The following is a 26,386-nucleotide window of genomic DNA, read 5'->3' as shown; positions in this document are numbered from 1 at the left end:
TTTTTTTTTTTTTTGATGCCGTAGTCAACATACTCTTGCTCCCGACTGTACGTGCGCGCGTGCCTGCTGCATCTTTGCCGCGCCTGCTCAAAGAACTTAAAAAAGGGTAACGGTGACGACAGAGCATTTATTGAACATTCTGCATGAAAAAAAAAATGTTTGGTTGTGATGATGCAACAAGATGCCTTTTTTTATATATTGGGGAGGGAGGTGCGGGGTGGCAGAAATGAGAATGTGAGAACAAGGGTGAGAAATGAAAAAAGAAAAGGCTACAGCTCTTCCTTTGGCTTAGCGGAAGTGTCGCTTTTCTCGTCCTTGGCTTTGTCGTCCTTGGCTTTGTCGTCCTTGGGCGGCTTGGGCCGCTTGAAGGCGGGGAACACGCTGAAGTCCGAGCGGTCGGGGATATCGTAGGAGAAGTTTTCCTTGACGAACTTGATCAGTCCGAAAGCCTTGCGGATGCCCTGGAACAACTTGGGGTGCATCTTGTCCTTAGCTGATACGAAGTAGATGGTAGGGAAGTCATCGACCTGTGAAGAAGAGACGAAATTTTAAGTGGTTGAGGTGGTGCCAAGGTTCGTCATACGAACGCGATTTCAAGGTGTGTTATGCGGCTGTGAAGTGCCACTAAATATTGAGGCAGACTGCGTCCCTTCGGTCCAGTGATCGATGGCAAACAAAACAGTGTCCAAGGGCGCAGCTCAAGTCAACGTGTCCTCGGATGAACTGCCAGGCACTGCGTGGATATATGTCGTGATACATGTCCCTAGAATGACCGCGATAACGCTAATCCTTCTAAAAGTACAACTGTTTAAATCAATGGGTCACTGCCTACTTGTGGAAGAGTATGACAAAAGGGGCGTGCCTCAGTGAGGGTGCCTCGCAGTCCAGGCATCAAGACTCAGTAGGGTGTAGTGTGATGCACCTCCGCGCGCATGGTGCAATTAGAGGCGCTGCCTTCACGTGGTTCAGGCGCTAGCCGGCATTGACATTGCGTTTGAGACCTTAATGTATTTCTGACAGTACATGCATATATGCAGGCAAAATATATCAGGTAGTAAGTTCTAACTTTGATATACTATCGCGCTCAGTATTAGTGGAACACGATGTACAACCGCTGCTCCTTCTTTCACTAAGAAAGGTGACATTCGCGACTTTCCTTGCGACCGGGGGTGCCACAAGTAATTGGAACGAGGTTTAGTAATTCAATTCTGTGTCGGCACTGTCATATTATATATATATATATATATACATAACTTCGGAGCCCTTTTGGTAACTGGATCCCGTGTTGCAACTCAAGCTCGAATAGTATGCGTCTTTGCAGCTCTGCCTCGCCATGCCGATACCACCAACCTCGAAAAGAGAACAGCCGAAAGGCGTAACGAGTCTATTCGCTTGCACCTTTTCAACTCGCCGCCGTACGATGACCGTACTTACCTCTTCCAACGCGACAACAAATATTAGGCAAGCTTTCCTCACACGTGTTGGCAACAGCACAACCGCCTACCTTGAAGATACCCGGGAAGTCGTTTTGTGTGGCGTCGATGATGGCCGACTGGAAGCGGTCGGGCGCCTGGTAGTCGATGCGGTTGTAGCAGAGTTCGAGCTCCTCGACCAGCTCGTCGCACATGTGGCAGTCCGGGCCGCGGAACATGATCAGCGTGTCCTTGTCAGAGGCCATGACCAGCTCCTCGAACGTGCTGCCCACCACAGTGAGCACGTCACGCGTCTGTTCGCGCGGGGCTGTCTGGGACCGTACATACTGCTTCAGCGTGCCTGCGCGCGACATTCCGCAATTACTGCCTTGTGTCACTGGGAAGTTGCAGTGCGTTAACTGCAACAGCTGCCTGTTCGCTTGGGTGTAGTAAGGTTCTGACTCGGCTTGTGCGCGTCCCGTTCTGCGAGCGGCACCATTTTGAACATTCCTGATGCCTATCGATGTCACCTATCCTTTCTTACAAGTCGTCAATTGTTGTACATAACCAAAAACCTTACGCTCTGAACTGGTCACTTTTGTTGCATTATGAGCACAAGCTTCGACAGAAGTCTCCAAGCGTGGTCACTTAATTGAGTCGCGGCAAACAAACTCCGTGGTAAATTCTCGAAGGAGAAATACGTTATCGCTCTTAATTTGCGCTGATCCACTATATGAACGAATTCATTCACCGACGGCGCTCGCTCTCACCCTGGAGCACGGACTCGACAAAGTTGCGCAGGTTGGCGCTCTTGAAGTCGTCCACTGGCGCCATGCGGTAGCGCTCGCGCTCGGACATCCACATGCCGACGTTGACCTCGGCGCCGCTGTCCTCCAGGCCGAGGCTCTTCAGGTCGTCCTCGAAGTCAGTCTCGTGCGACACGGCGAACAGCACGCGGCCCTTGTACTGCTGGGCAACCTTCAGAACCTTGTGCCGGATGCGCTGTGTCTCTGCGCGTGCCATCGTGTCCGGCATAATCGATTTTCAATCATTAGCCGCGGTAACCACATACATCGCACGTGTTTTTATACGCGTCTGGTCAACACCACCTAGATAGCACAAGGCCTGTTCACTCCAATCCATGACGTCATGCTACCCAACCCAACTGCCATATAATCTAATGGGGATTCTCCCGAGTAAGCAACAGTGATTTTGACGTCACCGCTTTCGTCACGCCAGACTTGGCAATCGAAAATTTCGGGCCATGGGTAGCATGACGCCATGTGGCCGTTGCGCTTTCTGGGAAACGCCCAAAAACCTCGTTGGACGAATCTACATGCAGTGTTTAAAAAATGAGTCGGAGCTGTGCTGCCGCATTACCTCTCTCCCCGGTCCCATACCTCCCAATCAGGGAAAAAAAAAAAAAAAGTACTGGCGTGTCGCCGAGGCTGGAACATGCATATATGCACGTACGTGACTTCAGTCGCGTACCTTCCTTGTTGTCGAAGCCAAAGTCTACGTCGTAGAAGACGACAACCAGGGGGTACTTGTTGATGTACTTCCAGAGGTTGGCCACGTCCCGGAAGCCGACCAGCGGAAACAGGTGCTCCTCCATGAATCGCTCCATGTGCACCTGAGTCGCGTCGGGCTGCAAGTAGTGGAGAGGGCGAACATTGATTCGCAACAGGGAAGGCAATACGTCGCGAGCAAGTTGCTTTTGAACAGAGACATTATTTTGTTGTCTCGTGCTTTCGCTCGTGTTTTCATAACATTCATATAGCTCTGCTGGCCGAATGATACGCGCGAACTCGCTGCAAAACTTAGAATGTCTGCGTCTTGTGGAGCCCATAGATACATGCGCCACTAAGGTCTTCTGGTGCGAGTTAATCTCGAAATGTGGTTTCAGTAATACCCGTGTTTGGCTGAAATTCTTATCGGCACATTGATTTGATATTTAGAACTTGTGTGGCACGTCGAGTACGCGGTTCACAAAACATGCTTTTAAAGCTTTGGTACGCTTGTAAAAGTAATTTATTGCAAATTAGAGATGTAAAATTTCCGGAAATTTTGAAGGCGTGAGAAAAACCACGACAAAAAAAAAAAAAAAAAAAGGCTGGAAAAATATCCTAAGCGTTTTGGCATACGAAAGTAACAATGACAGAGAAGGGTGCATGCAAGGACATGTTTTCAAGAACAATGGGAATATGTTGAGATTCTACAATAAATAACCGCCTTTTTTATTCCATCGGACATTCGCGGCAGATTTCGGAATTCGCATCTGTTATCCATGAAAGCTGCGCTCTTTTACTTTATTAGAGAAGAGAGGCTGCTGGTGTACTGTCTGCACAATTCTGGAAGTTTTAGTTCTTCGAAGTACTGAACAGTGGAAAAGGAAAGGAGCAGACATATGTAGATTCTCTTTTGGAACTATAAAGTATTCTTCCAAAAATGCTTTATTGATTTTTTTTGGAAAGCTTGGTTAGCAATCGATTAACTGAAGACCAAGCTTTCTCTAAAACTTTTGTTGAAGCCTCATGAGCCGTCTAGGAAGTGTGGCGTCATGAATTTCAATTTTGTTCTCGTTTATTGGCCGTTTTTGACCCCAGGTAAGTTCTGAAAACTTGTTAGGTTGAGCCTTTGGTTTATTCAAAACGCAATGTAGTCCTTTAATAAAGACAGTTATTTATAGATCCATGCAAACGCTGTAAAACCCCGTAACTAGTCTTGGTGCATGAGATAGTGCAGAGAACTTCAGGGCAGTGCATGGCGCAACCCGCACTTGGTTACTGCGATTTTTTTTTTCTTTTTTCTGCTTGCTAATCACGGTAAAAGGGGGCCTTTTGCCATGACATGAAATCCAGTGAACTTATTTGTCGGAAGCAACACCTCCATATCTGAAGTGCTTCAGTTCGAGCTGTGCAGCCAGATAGTCCATTACTTGAAACAGGGCAACATAAAGGCTTGCATTGAAATTGAGAGTCAAGGGAAAGAAGAAACTTCTGTGGAGGCTTAGTTTGGCATAGAATGATACAGAAAGCCAAGCCAAGCTGTTCCTTTGCAGAGAAAAGCTGCTGGCGGAATAATTTCTACATAAACAACTGTAGCAAGGAAAGGGGTGCGCTTTTTCGTGTCACTATTCACAGCGAACATTGGGTGCAACTAGTACATGATGGTGCGCTTGGTTTGACACCCAAGAAACGCAAGCACAGAGTAGCTACTCAAAAATGCTGCACTGAATTCTCAAGCTCTCGGCTTACATGCACATTGGCATTAGGTTATAAGACAACGCCAAATTCTGTTCTGCGTATACCGATTCGAACGTCCATTGACATAAGGCAAGGCATCCGACGTGGCTTTTAAAGCCGTTTTTTCTATTATCATTATGAATGAGAACGTTACCAGTACTGTCATCTTTGTCGAATGTTTATTCATATAAGGTCGGATCCCGTATCCCGCGATAAGTGACGCATATCGATGTTGCCTCTGTGAGCAGCAAACGATGTATAGATGCATGCACCACACTGTCATCAAAAATGTTATACAAACGGGATGAAGCAATAGATTATCTGAATGTTTATACTCACAAAGTGAACCTAACTATCGCACGATTTAAATTAATGCACTCCATTTTATTCGGTAAATGTTGGACCGTTAGTTTTTTTTTCCCCCGCTCTTTTGGCCCTCAGAAAAAAGTTCTTTAATGTTTTTTTTTTTTCTTTTTTCCGGGCCCTCGCATCTCTATATACAAAGGCTTGTAAATAACCTACACAGTTCAAACTTTCTATAACGGTCAGCCATAATGACATATGGCTCCTATTTTCCCTAAGTTTAGAATTGCTGCTATTTATGGTCCTCCTAAGGCAGCGGGGAAACTTTGTAAGCATTTCGTATACCGCCTCTAAACAGGTAGAAAACGAGACGTTATAAATTTTCATTTAGCCCCTAACGTGCCCCTTCTCCCATTTTCTCTAAATATGAGCTTGGTGAATGATGTAGTTCTTTCAGGACACCGCGAAAACACGCGTATAACGTTTCCGGGCGCTTCTACGTTGTCACATTGACAGCTTCGCTGTTTAAGAAAAAAAAAAGTTATGTATGTAGTGGAGGTATAGTGAGCAGACCGCGGTAAACATCGTGCGACATTTTTTAGAAAAACGGACGTAGCTGAGCTAGTTGTGTACACCTGCTCATAGCTAAAAACTGATCACGAAAACAAGACGCGACATGAGTGACTACAGGTGCTCCTCAGGTGCTCAGCACCTGTCCAGTTGATCTCTCTTGTCCCATCTTGTTTTCGCGCTCAGATTTTAGCTATCGCATATTTAGAAGCATGAATGGAGATGTCGGAATAACATGTCTTTGTCTGGCATTCCATTTCGATACAAGTTCCATCCTGGCTTTCTCCGGAAGCGCTCCCGCTAACTGCTTCACAAACGAAAAGTAATGCCATCTAAACGCTATATGGAAAGAGCCTACAATTACATAAATTCGCGAATAGGCGAGCACCGCGAATGATAGTCTCTTTTACATCATTAAATTGTCGGCGTCTGTGCTATGTTGTGGAAAGTTTCCACGAAGCCACAATCGTGCTGCAAAATTAACATGGTACAGTACAAACTGCAACACGCGTATCAGACAGCGCAACCAGTTTGCTGCTGTTCCATGCACACTGCAGAATGCCCTGAGCACAAGCAATACCCTCCAAAACGATGCAGCGGCAGCGGCAGTCTGTCTCAGTGGCGTAGCCAGAAATTTAGTTCGGGGGGGGGGGGGGGGGGGGGGGTCAGGTTGCAGCGCGGCCTCATCGAATTTGTCGAGGGATCAAATGCATGAATAAGAACTGCATTTCCATTGCCAATGCCATTGTATATTAGATGCTGCAAACAAGTTATTGAACGCTACGCACTGTCAAGTAAAATATGTATTTTTTCATAAAAGAATATATTCGTATGTCTCAAAAATTGTGGCAGAAAACTGATATCAATGCTGCCTTGTTTTTTTTTCTGTCTATTTAATAAGTAAAGAAAATATCACACGAACTTTAGAACTATATCAGTTCGAAACCAGCAAAGCAGTGCATGCAGCTGATATGAAAAACGTAAAGGCCATGAAATGAATAAGTTGAGGACAAATATTTTGATGAACCTTTGCCATTCAAGAACCTTGTTTACATTTTTGCACATATGCAACGGCCAGGGAAAAAAACCTCGATGACGCTGTCCCTCGTTGCAATAGATTGCGCAGGAGCAGCTGTTACCGGTCGTGTATTGTAATTACACCGAGATTATACTCGTAACAGTGAGTACAAATAAAAAGTTGAAGTTCTGCAAAATATACATTAGAAATGCAAATATAGAATGGAATATACAAATGCGAAGATATAACTCGTTAAAGGGCAAAAAAGAGTCGCTGGAAACAAAGTTCACTGCTTGCATACACGAAACCTCGCAACAAGATATTCAAATATACGACTAAGTCTCCAATAAATCTACGTATTTAAGCAAACGTCACTCTATATAATGCGTCAAACAAGACAAATAAGCAGGTTGCGCAGTCACAGATAGCAAACTTTGCGCACAGAAAGAGAGATGATCTAGGTAAGAACAGGGGCGCGATCTTGTACGCGTTCCAAAATGGAACGGAGGCGCGAATGATCTAGGCAAGAACAAAACTATGATCGCAGAAATCGTGATATGTACTCGGGCCATGCGGCGGTCGCGACAGCGCCATTTTGGTAGAATAATAGAGGAATAATGCAGAAATCAGTACGAAAATGTGTAATTTAACTGCCTTCACAGCGGCAACAATTATTCTGCACCAAAAATTAAAGGAGGGTATTGCTTCGTTTCAAAAAACAAATAAAAGCAGGTAGCTAAAAAAAATGTCGCAGTTTCGCCCGAAAGGCGAAGCAGCGATTGCGATAGCAAATTAGTAGAGAGCTATTCGGAGTAGGGATAGTGGTTTTATCGGCTGCATAAACTTGGACGCATTCGCTTACTAACTGAATTAACAATCGTGGTGTCAGAACGCACAAGCAAACATGAATAGATCCCACTGAATGACCGCAGACAACGACTGTCAAAACGCTGGCAGCAAGCACAGGTTCGCGCGGTCTATCGCTTCAACGGAAACTGAGCGGCGAATGCACAGAGCATACAAAGGTCAGAGCGGTGTGGATACGGTGCGGGCGACCAGCACCGCCGGGCAAAGTGCAGAGGAGAAGTTGTTAGCTGAGGAGTAGCTGCCCCCCCCCCCCCCCTCCCTCCCGCGCTGCTTGCCCGCTTTCATGCTTTCGTGTGGGAGATTGAGTGGCAAGATACGCCTTTGGTGCCGGAGCACAGAGCCGCCCCGCCTCCCTCCCTCCCATACCCCCACGGCCTTTCGCGCGACGGTCGCGTTTGCTTTCCGCGTGCTTTCGCTCGCCGTGATAGCGCGCGGGTTCGCTCGCGCATACGGCGCGCGGCGACGATTTTATCGCCCTTGGAATCTATACGGAACCTCACGGCGACGGCAGAAATCCGGTTGAAGTGTCCATATAATTGCTATCGCAATAAAAGGAAAGAAAAGGACAAACGAAAGTCACAGATGATGCGGCAAGTTGAACTACCCAATATCCCAGTGTGTTTTGGCAAACGCCGCATGGGCCGGGCTTTCAATGAGCAAGCTGGGTCAAAATTGGTTATTCATGTCCTCGTAATTTTCGTATTCGCATGATAATTGTGATTATGATGCTAACTGCTAGAATAAACGGCTAAACTTTATGTGGTTTTAAAAGCTAACGAACAGTCATACGTTTTCATAGTTACAAGCTTATGGACCTGAAGGAACAGAGCTTTTTACTTGCATTGATTTTTGCTGCTTCGCTATCTATAGCACAAACTTCTCTCGGCGGGGAAGTTGAGCGAAGCGGTCAATGACTTCGGACACGTTGATGCCGATGTCTCTGTGGGTGTATATAGAAGCGCCAGCCTAACCACGCGTTCCACAGATATTGTAGAGCGCAAGTAGTTTTTTAGTAAACTCTTGTTAAAAAATATTCTCTCTGCGCTGGCAGTGTCACTGGAAGGGTGACTAGAATCTGCAGCAGTATTTACACATTTACATAGAACCTGCAGTCGCAATGAGAGATGGGCATCTATTCCGGTGCTAAAACCTAAAACACTCCCTCGATGTCGTTGGAATCCTTGTTTATGTACCTTGCACAAACAGTACGCTGTTCGATTCCAGCGATGTCCGTCGTTTCTTCGGGAAGTATGGAGAAGCAGCCTGCTTTTGCAACTAGGCTTTCTTTGATAATTTCACCACTAATTTCTATAATTTGATTTTGTGCATCTGGGCTTAAATACGAGGCATTACTGGGGCAACTTTCCAAATGGTTCTTCAGATATGTGTCTCCACAATCAGCTCGCATGCAAAGAAGTGCTCTGAAAATACCTGTATTTTCAGCGGGGGCTATGCTTAAATCCATAGGGCCACTGTTCCTGTGGCGACAGAGAGCCAGACCTTGTCGCCCGCAACAAGAATAAATAATAGGCCATTTACTTTCTTCTGTTTTCTCATATTTTACTTTGCCTGCCCTGGTCCAGCTGATCGATCACATTGGGCACGCTTCCTGATAATGTTTGGAGAAAATTATCAGCTGCTAGCTCAGTCACGGTGATATTTAGTATTTTCGTGTGTGTGGAAGATTGCGAGCGCGTGCTTTCATTTCTGGAACGGCTTGGACAGGAAGGCTCAAGTATACACGCATGTTGGCCCAAGTTCATAAGAGCATTAACCCCATAAAGTTCCGGAATTGAAAAATTAAAGCAAGCCTTTGGAAATGTCAGTGCACCTTTCGCGTATGAGAACTTTATACCCATAAAGTTTGGTAATTGAAATCCATGCGCTCCGTATAGATTCCGCGACCGCTGCGAGATGCCGCAACGCGCCCGCTCGCTATCGAAAAGCCCTTGAAAGATTGTGCTCGGATGGGGCTCCTTGCGTTACGTGACTCCACGTACAAGGGCGTTGCCACGAAATCCAGCCCGAGTTCGCAATGTTCGTGCCGAAATGTCCTTTCGAGCTTGAAAAAGACATTGTAGACAGAATCCAGAATGATTCCCGGCGTCGGTGGTAGTTTTGGTCGGCGGTGCATACCGGCACGAAAAAATTTCGGTGGGGGAGGGGATGAAGCCCCCCCCCCCCCTCCCCCCGCCGGCTACGCCCCTGGTCTGTCTAGACAGTGCCCGCCGACTCTGCGCACAGTGTACAGTTGAGTCGACCATGCCTACGCGGTTCAGTTATAGCAAATGCATTGAAGGACCCTGGTTATAGCTAACAAGACAACTGTGACGAGCCGCGTGCCTATTCCTGAGGCAACACATCGCGCGCTGCACCGAATGGGCGCAAAAGGCGTCGTCTGCTTCCGTTGATTTTCAGTAACAACGACCCTGGGCTGGACCTCTTATGGAACCGCTTAGGAACGGTTCCTGAAAATGTTCCGGTTCGGGTTCGGTTCCGAGATGGCGGGAACAATATTGGTTGGGTGCCGGTTCAGGTGAAAATAATGGTTCAGCTATGGGTTCAGCTCCAGTAGTTCTTCCGATTCAATTCCGGTTCGGTTCGACGCCCTGGTCTTAATTGCTCGATCAGGCTGTATTCACTGCGTTCTTTCCAATATCTTGCCACTGTAATACTCCTCGTCGCAACAGGCAACAGAACACATGGTTGGCTGGCTGTTAGCAATAAGAACAACACGTGGAAGTGTAACAAAGACTGATATAGAGCTTTAAAGAACAAACAATTGTAGCACAGAAATAATGGTACGTCGCTATCAATTGCCATCTAATGGTGCCGCCGATTTCAGCTCGTACTTAAATGCTTTTCATCTGGTGATTAACTCAAGATATATAATTTGAAACAGCTGCCATATTTCAAGGCAAAGCATGATCAGAACTCCTGAAAGTACTATATATATTCCAAAGCGGTGACAGTTTCCATCCATGGTTTAAAAGAAAGACAGCCCATGACGCACCCTGCTGAAGGTGTAGTAGGGCTCCTCGTACTGGGACTGCAGGATCTCGGGGTGGAAGAGCACGAGCGAGTTCTCGGTCACCTTGTAGTGCTTGGCCAGCTCCATCGAGTAGGTGTGGTAGAAGGTGTGCCGACCGCGCAGGTTGTTCGCTGCAAGCATCCCCAAGGCAAACTTGTGACGTGCGCATATGCAAAAATTAGCGCACCCGTCGGGTTGCACTCCAGCCCTGGTAGCGAGGCGCTACAACGCAGTGACTGTTGAGTACCCTAGCTGTATCGCATACGCCATTTGGAGTAGCCTCACCTCGAATTTTGTGCCCTATTTGAGCCAGGTGAAATGTTATCTAAGAAAAACAGGACTGCAGAGATATACTTCTGTACGTGCCAGCTAAAAAAATAGCTTAACGTATTTTTATGACAAAAAACACACAGGAGTCTATAGTGCGTGACTCCGTGTAGTTCACATGGGGTGCTGTACTTGTATGCCCGATTATATACATCGCCATTTTACATATCGTGTGCATTTGCAGTTCTGCGGCGCCGCGATTTGGTGCCGTTTGGCGCAGCACTGTTACTTCCGCTCTTGGTTTAATACTTGTTTTTAAAGCACTAGTTCCAGTTTACGTACCAAGAAATTACGAAACAGTGACTCCGATCGAGCGGCCCGGGTGACCGACAATAGGGGGGCACGTTTCTCAAGGCGCATTCCGCAGCATTTATGCTCTCAATATTGACAAGATGTCACTCTGCTCGGCGGCCGAAGGTTGGAAAAGTGGTGCTGGCCGCTGCCTTTTGGTCTTGGCTGACCGTCCTGTACCTTGCGCTAAGCTAACCATACATAATCTTGTAAATAAACTGATCTAATCTGTTACAATTTTGGTGCAGGTGCGGGGTAAATCACCCGAGGCGGCAGAGCTATATATTACCTATATATGACGCAGCCGGTTGGCCGGGCTACCATGCACCGGCCCATCCCATCTGTTACAATATGTTTAACGACTAACCATAGTCTACGTTATTCGATCAGCAATTTCCGAGAAGTATCAATGCTTGTTCACGCTAGTCGTGTCATCTTGGACCCACGCAAAAGTGATTCGGAAACAGCGAGCGGAAAGAAACTAGCGACGAACCTGCGCGCGACATTTGAGTCGTTCGAGATTCGCAAGAACATATAATATTATATGCATGCGAAGATACGTGCCTGCAGCCTCGAACTCTTTGTAGAAGGGTCCGCGAGACTTGCTGAACACTGCGAGCACGGTGATGGTGATGGGGTGGATGGCCTTCTTGAACTGCTTCAGCGAGCTGACCTCCTTGCTGGGGTACTGGGACAGGTTGAGCATGTGGTTCACGATGCCGGTCTCCTCGCGCGGACCGTTGTACTCGAAGCGGCGTCCGCGTCGGTACAGCAGCAGTGTCGGGTAGCTGCGCACCTCGTTGACCTCGGCCAGGCTCTTCTCCTTGGTGGCGTCCACCTTGCCCAGGGGGATGTTGTACTCCTTCAGGCGCCGCGCCGCTCGCTCGAACTCGGGCGACATGCGGCGGCAGTGGCCGCACCTGCATGCAGCCACGGTGCTATATAGTTGGCGTTCTGACACGCAACATGCGCGCCACACACGCTGCGCTAAGTAAAACATCCTATATATAGGAGTTCATGCTGAGCACAGCAAGTTGATGGGCTAATTGGTTCGACATATACTATAGGAAGCAGCTCTGGAAGGACAAAGGACACAAGAGTTGTACGTTGTACGTTTGTTTCATTTGACCTTCCTGCGCTGCTGCGTTAGTAGGAGGACGTAACCGGTGACGTCTAGCGAAACAACGCTATATGGAGTGCTGCTGTCCCTTTCTGTCCCTTGTTTCGTGCGGCCCAATAATACTCCTTATGTAAGCCGAACGCCTCTACAGCGAAGTGACCTGTGTAGCGAAGACACATCTGTGTAGCGAAATGGCCTGTTCGGCGAAGGAATTTAAGCGTCCCCAACGGCTGATTTGTTGCTTTTCAACGAACGCCACGTAGCGGTGCCGCCACTGCCCTCCGCAGACGTCACCGAGGTGCAACGAGAGCACAGCGCTAGCGACGTGCCTATGTCAGAAATAGTCCTGCTGCACTGTTCCAGGAATCGCTGAACTCGTACGCTGCTTGTTGTAACGAATATATAGTATAAAGATAATGAGTAAATGGCGGAGGCTGGGAGTGAAGGTGATTAGGCATGAAATATATGGGGCTCGCGGCTCACACAACCGTAGCTCTCCTCTTCGCCGTAGGCACAGCCGACCTCCGGGCTCGCGCACATGAAAGCCTATAGCTATATATTGTTTATAACTATAGCTAATGGCATAAGCAGCCAACCGCCGTGGTTGCTTGGTGGCGATGGTGTTGGGCTGCTAAGTACGCGAGGTCGCGGGATCGAATCCCGGCTATGGTGGCCGCATTTCGATGGGGTCGAAATGCGAAAACACCCGTGTACTTAGATTGAGGTGCACGTTAAAGAACCCCAGGTGGTCCAAATTATTCCGGAGTCCCCCGCTACGGCGTGCCTCATAATCAGATCGTGGTTTTGGCACGTAAAACCCCATAATTTAATTTTTAATTAAGCAGCTGCTTTCGACGTGCGTACCTTCCTGCTCTATCCGTTGTCGCACACTCAGGGATATTTCACGTGATATTCTTGATACATCGTTGGGATCATCCAGCGTTTCACGTTATACGGTACCTGACCGCGCGACAGCAAGGATGTTCCACCAACGATCGAGGCGGGGCCGTCAGGTCCCCAGAAACCCCTCTCCAATTTCCTGTCTATTTTCCATTACGAAATACCGAAGCTGTGATAAGTGCGCGAGTAAATATTATTTGAGGGAAAAAATGTTAGCCGCGAGAACCCTTAAAATTTACGTAAGAAATCAGTCTAGATTTACATTTTTTCCCAGTTACTCTAGACGTTTATTATTCGTTTAGAGATAGTGCCACCTTCACTGCGCGCATTGGCAAATTACCGGATAATTATTTATGCTTATGTTAAAAAATTTCATCCTCGAATGCGTGAAAATTTCAAATTTCGGTCAATATTCGCTCGAAGCCACGTCAACGTTCGCTGTCAGAAACACGGATCAATGTTCGCGCATGCATGCAGTCAGGTGCAGGATTTCAATCGCTTCCAGGCAGAGCGAAAACGTGGCGAGAGATTCAGTTGCTTATCCGATGCCGTGCTCCACAGACTTTGTAGCGGGGTTGCAAAATGACGACTTCAACCACCTCCGGCAGCAGAGTAACAGATTTGTGTACGCGCATATCGCTATAGATGCAATAGCGAACACATCGCTCAGCGAAGTACTGACATACGCGATGCACGTACCATGGAGCATAGAAGTAGATGAGAATCAGCTTGGCATTGTTGATGGTCAACGTGAAGTTCACTGCGGTCAGTTCCAGCGTCGCCTCCGGGGGAGGTTCGAACATGGGATCAGTTTTCTCCGCCATCGCGTCTACGATACCTGTTGGAAGAGCGGCGCGCGTCAACGAACGGGAGTAGCCTTGGACGCGGTGACAATATGCAACGTATTTCTCATGTATTTTCAGACTCAATTACGGGCGGCGCCCGATAACGAAGGGAGCACCGCGTTGCGATAAACGGACGTACAGAGGCCTGACGCTCACACCAGTATCCGAAACGTGTCCTATACGCCCTGTACACCGATGTAAACCTTTAAGGGTGTTTTCTGGTCTGAATTGGTCTAGACCAATTTATTGTCAAATTTCTCGAAAGCGGATGACAAGAATATAAATAAACCACTTCTTTACAGTTACACATGCACCGTACTTCACAACCAGAGTGAGTATTTTGCGTAATCACTTCCGAGTGAATTTCAAAAAAAAAGTTGAAGGCAATGTGCAATGTGTATTGTACAAGGGGTCTCAGGAGGATATAATTAAATTTTTTGCGCAAGAAACCGCATCGAAAGGAACAATACATAGGCATTTAATGAATGCTGATTCAATATTGCAGTATGAGTGGAAAAAGAAATCTCCAGAATAGATATTCGCAATTTAGTAAAGACCCTTGTTTGAACTCGGCAAGAGAACTCGGCAAGAGTTGAACTCGGCATGGCGGAAAGAAACTACAGGAGGGAGCGTCACGTGACAATCTTGAAGCCTAGTCATAAAAAAAAAATATGGAGAACTCGCGAATGAAAATCCACCATAGTCACCTGACAGACGAGCGGTAGTTCTTTGCTTCTCACGCGGTCGCCCAACCGCCCTGCATGATGTGCTGCGTGTGTCGGTGCGTCTGTTAAGTGCAGTGGAACGTTTACAGAAGGAACGCCGTTCCCTCTGCCGTTCCTTCGTAAAAAATTGTCGCACTTTCACCCGAAAGGCGAACCATAAATTGCGATAGCAAATTAGTCGACAGCTATACGGAGTAAGGATAGTAGTTTTATCAGCTGTATAAACTTGGACATGCAGCAGCACCAGCAACGCGCTGGTGTCGACGCCGTCGGCGTTTTGCCCGCGTTCGCACCGAACGCGCGCGGTGTTTTTGTATAAACACAGATTTGGTGCCGTAGCTAAACGTCGCCTCCCCTCCCTCCCTCCCCCCCCCCCCCCCTTCTTCCACAGCCTTTCGCGCGACGGAAAAAGTCGCGTTTGCTCTCTATATATGGAACGGAGGAAAGAGACGCTTAATTCTGCAGACCTTCAGGGAGCACGGCGCAGAACGCGCGTTTGCTCTCCGACATGCGTTCGCTCCCCGTGAAAGCGCACGTCCCTCGCGCCCTTTCACTCGCACATACAGCGTCCGGAGCGCGGCGACGATTTCATCGCCGTTGTCATACGGAACCTCACGGCGACGGCGACGACGACGGCAGAAACACGCTTTGGAGTGTCCATATAATTGCTATCGCAATAAAATAACGAGTTACCGTTACAGTTCCACCGACCCTTAAAGGAACGGTGGCGTTCCTCCCAAAAGGAACTAGAAATAGAAATAACTGGGAAGCCTATCCGTACAACACTGCCGGGCTCGCAGCGTTAAAGAAAGGAAATGCGGCGAAGACAGATGACAAATATTGTTTGGGGACAAGATACGACTCAAAGGGTGTAAACTTTTTTTAGAGTGTACCGCATAAGTAGAGTTACTGTATGACTCCCTTTTGGGGATCCATGTACAGTAACTCTATAGTAAACGCATGGGATCCACCGGGTGTACAGCGTCGAAGAAAACGAAATACCCACAATAGTGATGATTAAAAAAGCGAGGCAAGGGTACGCACCTAAGAATAATAACGTATATAGTATTCAGCACACGCTAAAAATATTGTACGCCAGTTATGGTTTGCTTTGCCACGCAACGGTAATCGTCATACGGCACGTCCGGTACTTTCATGTCAGGAACGTTACAGGGCGCCGAGACGCTCGCATGGCAATCTTGACAGAAGCTAAAAGTTAAACCCTAAACAGTGTTTGTTGGCACCTTTTGAAAGCGGGTTCGTTACTGCACACTTGGCTCTCCGAATATCTGGAAAGTGAGGACCACACCCGTTCTAACCTGCCAAAGCTTTTCTGTTGTGCGCGGGAACGACTGATACATTTGTAGAGCGCGTCCGTTAGTTAGTCTGCAGTTCATACTTTCAACAAGGAGTGCGACTATAACTCCGGATCGTGTGGATGAGCGTCTAAAATGAGCTAACATATTCTAAACAAGGAAAACGTGTGCTGCCTAGATATACCGCATGTTTTTCAATGCTTAATGTTTAGGCACGTGCTAATGCAGCAGTTTCCTCATATTCAACACTTCAACGAAAATGCCGGCTTCCTACAGTTTCCTACAGAAGCCTTTTGTGCTTACAGGTATTATGTACATATGAGAACTTGCGAATTGTTCAGTCAAGAGAGTGGGAATTCCCACATTGTACAGCCCAAAGTATGTCAAGATGTAACCGGATATCGATGGGTCCTTCAAACCGCTTCTGTGTATTTTCTGCTCCCCGATTACACATAGGAATATAAAGCACCGCCGCACAGCCCAGCAACAGGTTAGTAGGTCATGCGCACATTGGCCATTTGTATGAGCGCCGCCTGGACGAGTTTGCTATAGGATGCATGGGCTTCCAAAATGAGGAAGACTGACCTTCGGCCGAGAAGGTGTTCTCGTACTCGCTGGTGTTTCCGCGGTGCGAGAAGAACAGCGTCGGGTACTTATTGACGCCGAAGCGGTTGGACAGCTTCTGCTCGACCGTGGTGTCGACCTTGGCCAGAATTACCTGCGGGTCTCGTCGCCGAAGCGTGAGGGCCGCCCGCGCGTACTCGGGCTCCATCTTTACGCAGTGCTCGCACCTGCACACATGCGACGCGTTCATAAACGTGCAGCAATGTATGTCCACACGCGTTTTCCTGGGTTTCCAGTCATGCTTGTTTTTGTTTATTCATTCAGCTTCGCACCTAGCTTCCGCGCCGCTATCCTGCTCGCGCTCTTTACAGTTCGTTCTGAAGCCTCGTGACTGGGGTGTCATGCGCCACTACCAACCACAGCACCCAACTCCTTAAGACGCCACAAAAGCTATATTCCATCGTGGCATAATGACAACCGCTTTTCCACCCTGGGTCACCTTACTCGAGCATGCAAATAAAGTGTTAACATCGCAACGCATACTTTAACGGCTCAGCTTTTTTTTTTAACAGCGGAGCTGTTCTTAGCCGAGCCTTCGCCGTCTGTTCGGTGGCACGCAGATCACGTGACCAGGAAGAGGATGAGAGCCGCGTCTACCGCGCCGGAGGAGGGCAGGTCACGTGACCAGAGACGCGCTAGGGGAGGAGGCGACCAATGAGAGGCCGCGCTGGGCGCGAGGAGGAGAGATGATAAGAGAAGGTGTTTCTGTGCGGCGCACCCTTTCGGATAACGTGAAACGCGTAGAGCTGCTGCCGACGCCGTCCGCGTTTCCCCGCGTTCGCGCCGAACGTGCGCGATGTCCGTGACTGCAGCCGATGTCTTCGGCGGTGGCTCGGCAGGTTTCGACCAGATAACTATAGACGAGTACTCGTCAAGTAGCGTTGGAAGCCGCTGCCTCTTCTCGCCTCGCAACGTTTCAATATAAGTTCCTGTTGTAGATCTGTGTTTACTTGTGTTTACGCAATTGTATCACATGCAACACATGCACATGTAACACTCGTAACACTCGGTGTAACTAACACAGCTTCGCTGTTCGACCACCTTCACTAAGTGGAAGGGGTGGCGATTTTTTTTCTTTTTTCTTCTTTTTAAATTCTGTTTTAGTCATCGGCAACGGCCTATAATCATCTGCTTAGGAGTTGCGATTATCTTGTAAGCGTACGGAGCTGAGAACGGCTAAACATTAACATTGTGATTTTTAGCAGTCATATCGGTCTGATGAAATGCGCAAACCACTCGCTCTGGCCAATATTTCGCAAGCCATTTAGTAATGAACGCAATAATAATGCAAAAGTGCAGTTCACGCGTGCACGCTGCGAGCAGTACTGCTGCGTACACCGTGTGTCCCAGCTAACGTTATAGCCAAGCCGTTTAACGAAAAAAAAATATTTAAAAATTATGCGTGGCTCTGCGATCGCTAACACCAGAGACCAGTGGAGCTGGGGAAAGCCTAGCTAAGTAGTGGCAAACAACACACTTAGTCTAACTTTTGCTGGGCTTCCTCCAGCTCTGCTGGTCTCTGTTGTTTGCGATAGCAGAGCCACGCATATATATATTTTTTTTTTTTGACATGCCAGTGCAGGTTGAGAATGCTAGGATAAGCAATCTCTCTTCTACCAAAGCCACAGGGCTCCTCCATCACGGTCTCTTATTGCACTTGATCAGTGCTTTATGATCGCTATATGGTAAACTGTGAGCGGTGCATGGTGGAGTAGCGAGCCTACGCGAACTCTCGGCTTCCCTCAATCTACACTCGGGATGTTCTCTTCTGCGACGCTTGGTTTCAGCTTCCCTAGCTCTCGCTTCAGTCTTTCAGGAGCGACGAGTGTCCAGTTCTCTGGTCGAAACCTGCCGAGCCGCCGCCATGGAGAGGCATCGGCTGCAGTCACGGACACCGGGTGCGTTCGGCGCGGACGCGGGGAAACGCGGTCGGCGTCGGAAGCAGCTCTACACTCTTAAATTAAAATAAACTTAGTGAATAGCTAGTAAATGCACGTTTTTACTATAGGTTACTGTGCATTTTACTACCTTCTGACTAGTTCTGTACTAGTCAGCGGTTAGTAAAGCTAGTAAGTGCTGTCTTTACTAACCAGAAATGCTTCTTAGTAGTTTTTACTAAGTAACTACTAAGCAACTACTAACTTGTCTGGCCTTGGCCTATTATGCTGTGATTGTAGAAGTCTTATGTGAAATTCAGATAAACTGTAGTGTTGTTCATTATGTTGGATTAACAGTTATATGCGACGTCGTATCACACATATGTACAGACAGTAGACTTTAGACATTTGTGCATAAAGCTTTGATTATTTCACCAAATGCATCGGTGCTCACCGGTGCCACATAACTAGACCTATAAATACTCGTGAAGTTGCTCTTTTAGTAAGTCAATAAAAAAAAAAAAAGTTGCGTAGCAGTTTTGGTCGTTCTATATGGTTTTCCTTGCTTGTGGTTGCTTGTTGGAGATTGTAGTACATTCTTGCCCGGAGTCAGTGCGCCTTCATGTCCTTGGTAAAACATTACGTATATCTATATACCATCAATTAATGCCCTAATATATAGTGATAGGACGCGGTTATTTTTTCCATTGATATTTATTCTTTTACTTTCTTATGCTTTTACAATACCATCGACTCCATATGACAATGCAAGCGACACTTATAAATCGAATAGGGCCCATTGTATTGTTGGTAATTATATTTCAGTTGCGTTAGTAACTGCACTACCAAGGTAGTATTTAGTTCAGCAGGTAGTGAAAAGTACTAACCATCATTTTACTACCTGCACTTACTAAGAAGGTAGTGCTTTTTGGGTCTAGTAACGTGTTAGTATTTACTTAGTGAATATGACACCTTTTTTTAAGAGTGTACGCGTCCCACTACCACCTGCCTCACTCCTCTCCACCTCGCATCCGCTATGCTACGCAATGCTATTTTTGTACTCTGCTTTCACTCTCTCTCAGCTCTCTGTCCCCCAGCTCGGCGAAGCTGCGGACGACGGAATGATTATAGCGAGGTTATAACAGCTCCTCTGTAAAATAGCGAGTGAGATATAAGACGTACCTATACGGTGTTCGGTCGTCAACGTTCTGACAACCGAACACCGCAAGTCTTAAAACCGTATCTTGCGCCGTGTTTTTATATATTTTTTTTTTCGGTGAACAGCTTCGCTAACGTTGGCTGGGATACCATTTAATATAGCGAAGACATAATGCGGATCGGGGCCTCACCAGGGCGCGTAGAAGTTGATGAGCATGTACCGCGTGTTGTTGACCACCTGGTAGAAGTTGGAGATGTTGAGCTTGAACACGTTCTTCTCTACGGTGACGCCCATGGCCTCGATGTCGACATCGGTGAGTGTGGGAGCTGTGTCCTGCTCGAACTTTGGCTTCTTGGGCTGTTCTTCCTCTTCGGCCGCGCTCTCCTTGGCCTCGTCGTCCTCCGTCTCCACTTGCACACTCTCGTCTCCCTGCTGCTCACCGACTTCCGCCTTGGCCTCCGCCTCATTGGCCTCCACCGTCTTGGCCTCGCTCTCGCCACCCTCGGTCTTTTGAGACTGCACATTTAGCGCGGACATTGCTCGCATCTGCACACTCGCTTGGAGGTAACGCCGCCAGCGGGCTCTGCAGACAAGCTACACAACCTGACATTGCGAGCGTGCAGAAGCGCGCTGCCGACAGTGTTGGTGTACACAAAAGGCATGGCCATCCCCATAGTGTCACATGCGTGAGTGAGCTTGAGGTCATATTCTGCATTCGTCCTGCACATACTCGATCTCTCCCTATCCACTCATTTACTAGTAGCGAGCGCAAGAGTTTTCGAAGAAAGGAAACAAGCAAAGCAGATGATTATTTTTTTACAGACAAGATACGCCCCAAGGGGTGTAAACGTTTCTATAGAGTATTAGCTGAAAAATTGCCGTGATAAGGGGAGTAAAATTTACACCCATAAAGGAGTCAGCTATTTAACAAAACGTTCCTGTAAAAATGACGGAAGCTGTCAACCAAACATATCAGTGAAACTACAGAAAAAAAGTTAGAAACAGAAAACAGAATGGTATTTTAATAAAATTGCCGTACTTGAAAAAAAATTTATCAACTGTTTTTATAGTGTGGCTAGAATAGCAATGTCGATGGCCTCACTATATAGCCTCGCCAATTGTATAGCTTAAAATATATTTAGAGGTATAGCCACTGGCTTTGATCAAGCCGCGGAGTTCAGCATTGGGGTGGAGTAGGTTAGGTTAGGCTAGGTTACTGCGTTTATATAATATTTTTACGTGTAAGCGTGATTGCTTGTCTATGATACCGGCGAGATTATGTTTGAAGCCGCGAGGGAAGCGAGCGCCGGGGGAAAAATGCGCCTGGAGGTGTTGAAGAGAATCGCCGCGTTCGCGCCCTTTGCGTTTGTGCTTCGACGCCACGGGGACTTCCTCGACGCTTCGCCGTGCTCCTTCAGGGCACGGCCGCTGGATTAAAGAAAAGGTGCGGCCTGCCGCGTGCATCGAAAACTGTGTGATCCGCCGCGGCGCCACACGTTGGGGGCTGTATTGTCTGGCATCGGCATAGCAAATGCGTCAGGAACGCGCTTGGAACGCCGTCGCGCGTGCAAGCCGACGCGTTCCATCGCCGATGATTAGCGCCGTTCGGCCCAGCCAAGCGGCCGACAATGCAACTACGGCCGTCACGTTCGCTCCCATTGCAGCGCGCCCGACGTGGCAGTCCGCACCTTTTTTTCTTTTTTTATCCAGCGGCCGTGCTCAGGGGTTGCAGAATGAAGCGACATTTCCTTATTTTGATCACTCTCTCTCTCTCTCCCACTTCGGCAGTTTAAACGAGAGCGGACGCATTCCCTTGCGCTCTCTTGCGCTGGAGTCGACGCCGTCAGCGTTCGGTGGACCGTTCGCTTGCGTCTGTGTTATCCGTACTTAGCGGGCAAGAATCCACAATGGATTCTCGCCCACCGCTTCGCCCTCGATGGGCTGGCCACCGCATGGTGACCAGCGAGACATCTATTCACCCGCTTCCGTTGAGTTGAGGTATTGCGCGAGCGTTCCTCCTGAATGACCGGCTGGAGTCCATGCAGACTCCGGATCTGCCACAGCCTCCTGCGTGATTCCTGCCCTTGAGCTCTCGGGAATGTGCCGGCTGCCTTTCGCGCCAAGCTCTACCGCTGCTGACGTGGCTGTCCACCATCTGGCTGCGAACCTGCTTGCGGAGGACCCCCCCCCCCCCCCCCGGATTCTCCTGTTGTGATCATCTGCGACTCACGAACGGCGCTCCTGGCTCTTCATTGACTGGAGACCGCCGGCCTTGGTGTTGCCCTGCTGGCGGAAAAGCTTCGCGCCCTTGTTTCGAGTGGCTTGAAGCTGTCGCTGCAGTGGCTCCCCTCACGTCGGCGTCCAGGGCAACGAGGAGGCTGACGGACGCTCTGGCAAAGGCAGCGCACCATGCCACTGTACCAATCAGCACCGCTGTAACGGCCTTCGTCTATGCAAGGCACACGTTACAACGGCACCTAACGGCGCTGCACCCGGATCGGCGCGTCGGCCGCAGTCGACCTCCCCATCCACTTCCTGATCGCGGCCTCACAAGGCAGGAGCCAACGTTTACTAGATTAGCTAATCTAGTAACGTTGGCAGGAGCGGCCTCTCCTGCTGCGCCTCCGGATTGGCTGCTCCTGGACGGCTTCCCGGAGGTAGAGCAAAGGCCTGGCTTCATCCCCGGCCTGCTCAGTGTGCGGCAAGGACGAAACAATCAACCGTCTACTTTGTTTCTGCCCCACCTTCTCCAAAAAGAGGGTTTTTCTATGCATCGTTCAGACGCCTAGCACTCCCTGCTGTCTCGGCATCGCAGCTGCTGTTTCCCAGCCGGCACCGCGGCTCCGCCTTCAGGTACCTTCTCACGTTCCTGGAGGACACGGGGCTGTCGTGTGAATTGTGAATGCGCCGCCTGGCTACCGCTGACAGTCAAGGGCTCTGTATATAATCGCCTCAACCTTCTCTTTTTTCTTTCTTCTTTATATCCCTCTCCTCTTCCCCACTGTGCCGAGTCGTGCTCCCTGAAGGGCTGCCGAAAATAGCGCCTCTTCACCACGGTGCTCTTCACAACCAGACATTCTATATCTCTTCGTCGCCAGGGTGCTCACTGTGCATGTTAGCGGCGTCTCTTTGCGTGCGTCGCAATATGCGCTTTCCCTGTGGCACACTAGGCGCTGCACCGTCGAGATCAATGTAGCGACCGCGTTCACGCCCTTTCCGTTTGTGCTTCGACGCCGCGGTGCTCGCTGTGCACGTTCGCGGTGTCTCTTCATTGCATGTGTAGCACTTGCGGCTTCCCTGTGGCACACCAGGCATCGCACCGTCGGGGGGGGGTCGAATAAATAATGCAGCGTTCGCGACCGCGTTCACGCCCTTTCCGTTCGTGCTTCAACGCCGCGATGCTCGCTGTGCATGTGTTCGCGGCGTCCTTGCGCGTAACCCGCGTTCACAAAATGAAATGTCACTCTAACTTTTATTTTTGACCGCTGTTTGGCATTATTTAACACAGTGGCTACGGCATGCTTTCGCTGTTTAAAACATGCAACTTTACTACCGGCTTGTGACGTATCATATGATGCTTAGGTATCTTCCAGGAACAGGCACCGCTCAACCGAAAGAAGGTGGGCATTTAGAAAATCTGAAGCGTGCTTAGAAACTCGACGTGATTCAGTATTAGCATTGAAATTTATATCACTCCAAGCAGAAGAAGAAAAGACAAAGAGAAATTGCGGCGTCACTATAGCTACAAAACTAAAGCTGTCTGAAACATCAAGTCTGGTCGCTTCACATACCGAGGGTTGTAGCTCCGGTGCCAGCTTACCACTGTCCACGTCCAGACTGGGTTCCTTGCGACCAGCACCTGCAGTGCGCGCATAAAATATTATATAAGCCCGAGAACTATCCATCGCGACACGCAAAAAAAAAAAAGAATATAAAAGAAGAGAGCGAGAGTGAAGAAGTGTTAAAGCGCAGCAAATTGCTTTTTGTGTTGACTTTCAGTTTATGTAATGCACTGGTACACACGGGGCGGGGCGCTTTCGACGGTAATCAAGCCTGATAGGGATAGAATTTTTCGACATCGATTGACTCGCTTCCACAGCTTGCACAAAGGAGTCAATAGTGATCGAGTAATTCGATCTCGATCGAGCTGATCGCGATCAAAAGGGCCCCGTGTGACTAGGGTATAATACCGCTGTCATACGGCTACTTTCTACCGCGATCGAGCCCGATCTGAATCGAAATTCATGACCGCAATGGTCTTCCTCTTGCAACTTGCGCAAAGGAGCCAATCGCGAGAGAAATTCGGTCGTGATCTCAACTGCCTATAGTGTGACTGGGGTATTAATATTTCGTTAACGACGTCTCGTCCCGGGTTAACTGAAGCTACGAAAACGACTGCACGGGGTAAACGCTATCCCGCCATCACTGTTCATCGTTGCTGTAATTTATACTTCGACATACATTCATGTCTTCATACTCGGCGTTCTGTCAATAGGTCGATTCGCGATCCTAACTCCTTGCCTCTTCGGAGACGCGAACAGCTACATATCCAGAGAATACCTGTCCAGAGCCGAAAGACTACCCCATTACTACCTCTGGTACGGTACTGGAATGTCTTGCGTGCGGTGGCTTGTGCGCAAAGGATGGAACCCGCGGAATAGGGCTATCCAGACGCGTAATTCTAAGGATGGATGCTCACCTTCGCTCAGTGCCTGGTCCATATCACCGCATAAGACATGTCCTGCGAACACAAAGGCGAAGACCAGAACCACGAACTCCGTCTTCATTTTGGACATCTTGTTCGAAGCGACGCGCTTACGCCAGCTCTCTGGTCCACACTGGCCACGCAAGGATTTCGGATGAGCGAAGCCACCGGTACACGTATGTAAACCTTATTGGTCGAACCTTCTGGGCGCGTGAGAACGGGCGCTTTTTTTAGGGTAGCATCGCTCTTAGTTTCTTTTTCTTTTCTTCTCGTCGCGAGCGAGCGCGTGCTCTAGGTCAAGACACGTACAACCGATTCGGATTTGAACATTCATTCAAATTGAGCGAATTGTAGCCGTTTATTTTGTTCTCTACAGTAATAAAACAAGAGTCGAAAGCAGGCTCATAAGCGTTAAATACGTTAACAACAAATGGCAATATTCTCCATATGCATTTCGCTATAATTTATCGCGCTGCGGTCTTTCGGAAAATTTAGGGGATTTTTTTAGCAGTGTTCGTGTGTTTTAGGATTACGGTTTGACTCAAGGTAACACAGTGCAGTGTAGTAGCGAAGAAAGGGAAGAACTACATAACGCATTTACTCGCATAAATGCTCGCACCCCCCACATTGGCCATCATTTTTTTTTTCCTTCGAGTAATAATCGCAGCATAAATGATGCAGCCGCAGTCGTCTGCGTGTACCGACGTCAATGTTGACACTGACTCTGAATAGGTCGGACCGGAGTCACTTTAATCGATTAGTGTCTCTAGGTTCGGTTTAGTATCTGCAAATAAAGGGCATTTGTAGTTCCTCCTTATTCCCCATATGTCCTCTTATTACAAAGGTAAGCGCCGTTTGGAAGTAATATTCTGTTTGAATTCACAATGGCTGGTGTGAAAACCCCCGATTTACAGGCACTGTATTTTTTATTTTCCTATTTAGCACCTACAATGTTCTCGGAAAAATTTCCCCGCGCAAAAAAAAGAAAAAAAAAAAAAAAAAAAAAGGTGCGGGCATTATGCGAGTTGACTCTTACGGGTGCTATTTGATTACTTTTTTTTTTTCGGATGGATGTCTGTTATGTCATCTGAAACTTGAAATAATAATAATAATAATAATAATAATAATAATAATAATAATAATAATAATAATAATAATAATAATAATAATAATAATAATAATAATGTTTATTACAAATAAACAATTTTTACATATAATTTTGCTAGGTCTGCCGAAGCCTTCCGTGGGCTTGTATGGAAGAAACCTGGCAGTCAGGGCAAAAGCATTATGTAACCTTATTACACACTAAATGTCAAACTAAAAAAAAAAGAAAGAAAACGTATCACAGGTTTCTCAGGTAAACATGCCAAGTAAACAATACTTAATGTTCAAATGAAAACACATAGCACACACCAACCATTAAAACTGAGTAAACATGGCACAAGATGTAAACAACGTTGCAACCTATCGAGAGAAAAATCGTGAAAGCAGCGTGAATAACAGTCTTACATTCATTTTGGCAAAAGTCACACTACAACAAAATAGACTTTATACATGTGAAAACTATTCTATCATTGCATTGAAAGCCTTTTTTAATCCCGACAAATTTGTCTGATCCAGTACTGCACTGGGAAGGTTATTAAACAGGTTGGGGATATAGTACCTTCTTTGTCCTTTTCCATAACCAGTTCTTGTCCGAGGAACTACATATCTGGGATGTAAACGCAAAGCAACACTTTTATGTACAGGTTCCCGGAAATCATTGCTCCAGAAATAACGCATCACAATTGTCGAACGAAACAAGGACTCAAAATCAGGCATTTCTAAATCTCGAAATAAGTTATCCGTGGTTTGGTTGTACGCAACACTTTTTAGTATGCTTTTTAATAGGCTGTGAAATTTATGTTTCCAAAGTCCGCTGCAATTAAAAAAACAGCAAATGCCGTACCTTAATTATATGCGAATAACCTAAAGCATGCACTATCATTTTTTTTTAAATCTTGGTAGGTGCATAACTCCTTATACGGTAAAGGACACATGCAGCATTACGT

At 47.6% G+C, this 26,386-nt stretch overlaps 1 protein-coding gene across 1 annotated transcript; it reads right to left on the bottom strand.

The window, feature by feature from the left end:
- Positions 1-118: 118 nt before the first annotated feature.
- Positions 119-24,476, bottom strand: LOC119442314 (protein disulfide-isomerase A4-like). The gene is made up of 11 exons (XM_037707145.2): positions 24,330-24,476; positions 23,422-23,489; positions 19,821-20,146; positions 16,556-16,761; positions 13,784-13,922; positions 11,629-11,984; positions 10,429-10,577; positions 2,904-3,060; positions 2,183-2,422; positions 1,505-1,773; positions 119-527 (listed from the first exon to the last, which is right to left on the bottom strand). The coding sequence occupies exons 1-11, from the start codon at positions 24,424-24,426 to the stop codon at positions 270-272; spliced, it is 2,265 nt and encodes a 754-aa protein (XP_037563073.1). The 5' UTR covers positions 24,427-24,476; the 3' UTR covers positions 119-269.
- Between the last annotated feature and the right edge of the window lie 1,910 nt (positions 24,477-26,386).

Source organism: Dermacentor silvarum, chromosome 2, assembly GCF_013339745.2.
Source record: "Dermacentor silvarum isolate Dsil-2018 chromosome 2, BIME_Dsil_1.4, whole genome shotgun sequence".
Classification (NCBI taxonomy): domain Eukaryota; kingdom Metazoa; phylum Arthropoda; class Arachnida; order Ixodida; family Ixodidae; genus Dermacentor; species Dermacentor silvarum.
This window is presented reverse-complemented; position numbering and strand designations above follow the sequence as displayed.

Excerpts from the sequence above, each read along its gene's own strand:
- LOC119442314 (XM_037707145.2), bottom strand. The coding sequence starts at position 24,426 with ATGTCCAAAATGAAGACGGAGTTCGTGGTTCTGGTCTTCGCCTTTGTG. Across the intron at positions 10,578-11,628 it reads CAAAGAGTTCGAGGCTGCAG|CGAACAACCTGCGCGGTCGG; the intron begins GCACGTATCTTC and ends GGATGCTTGCAG. Across the intron at positions 2,423-2,903 it reads TGGCTTCGACAACAAGGAAG|AGACACAGCGCATCCGGCAC; the intron begins GTACGCGACTGA and ends TGGCACGCGCAG.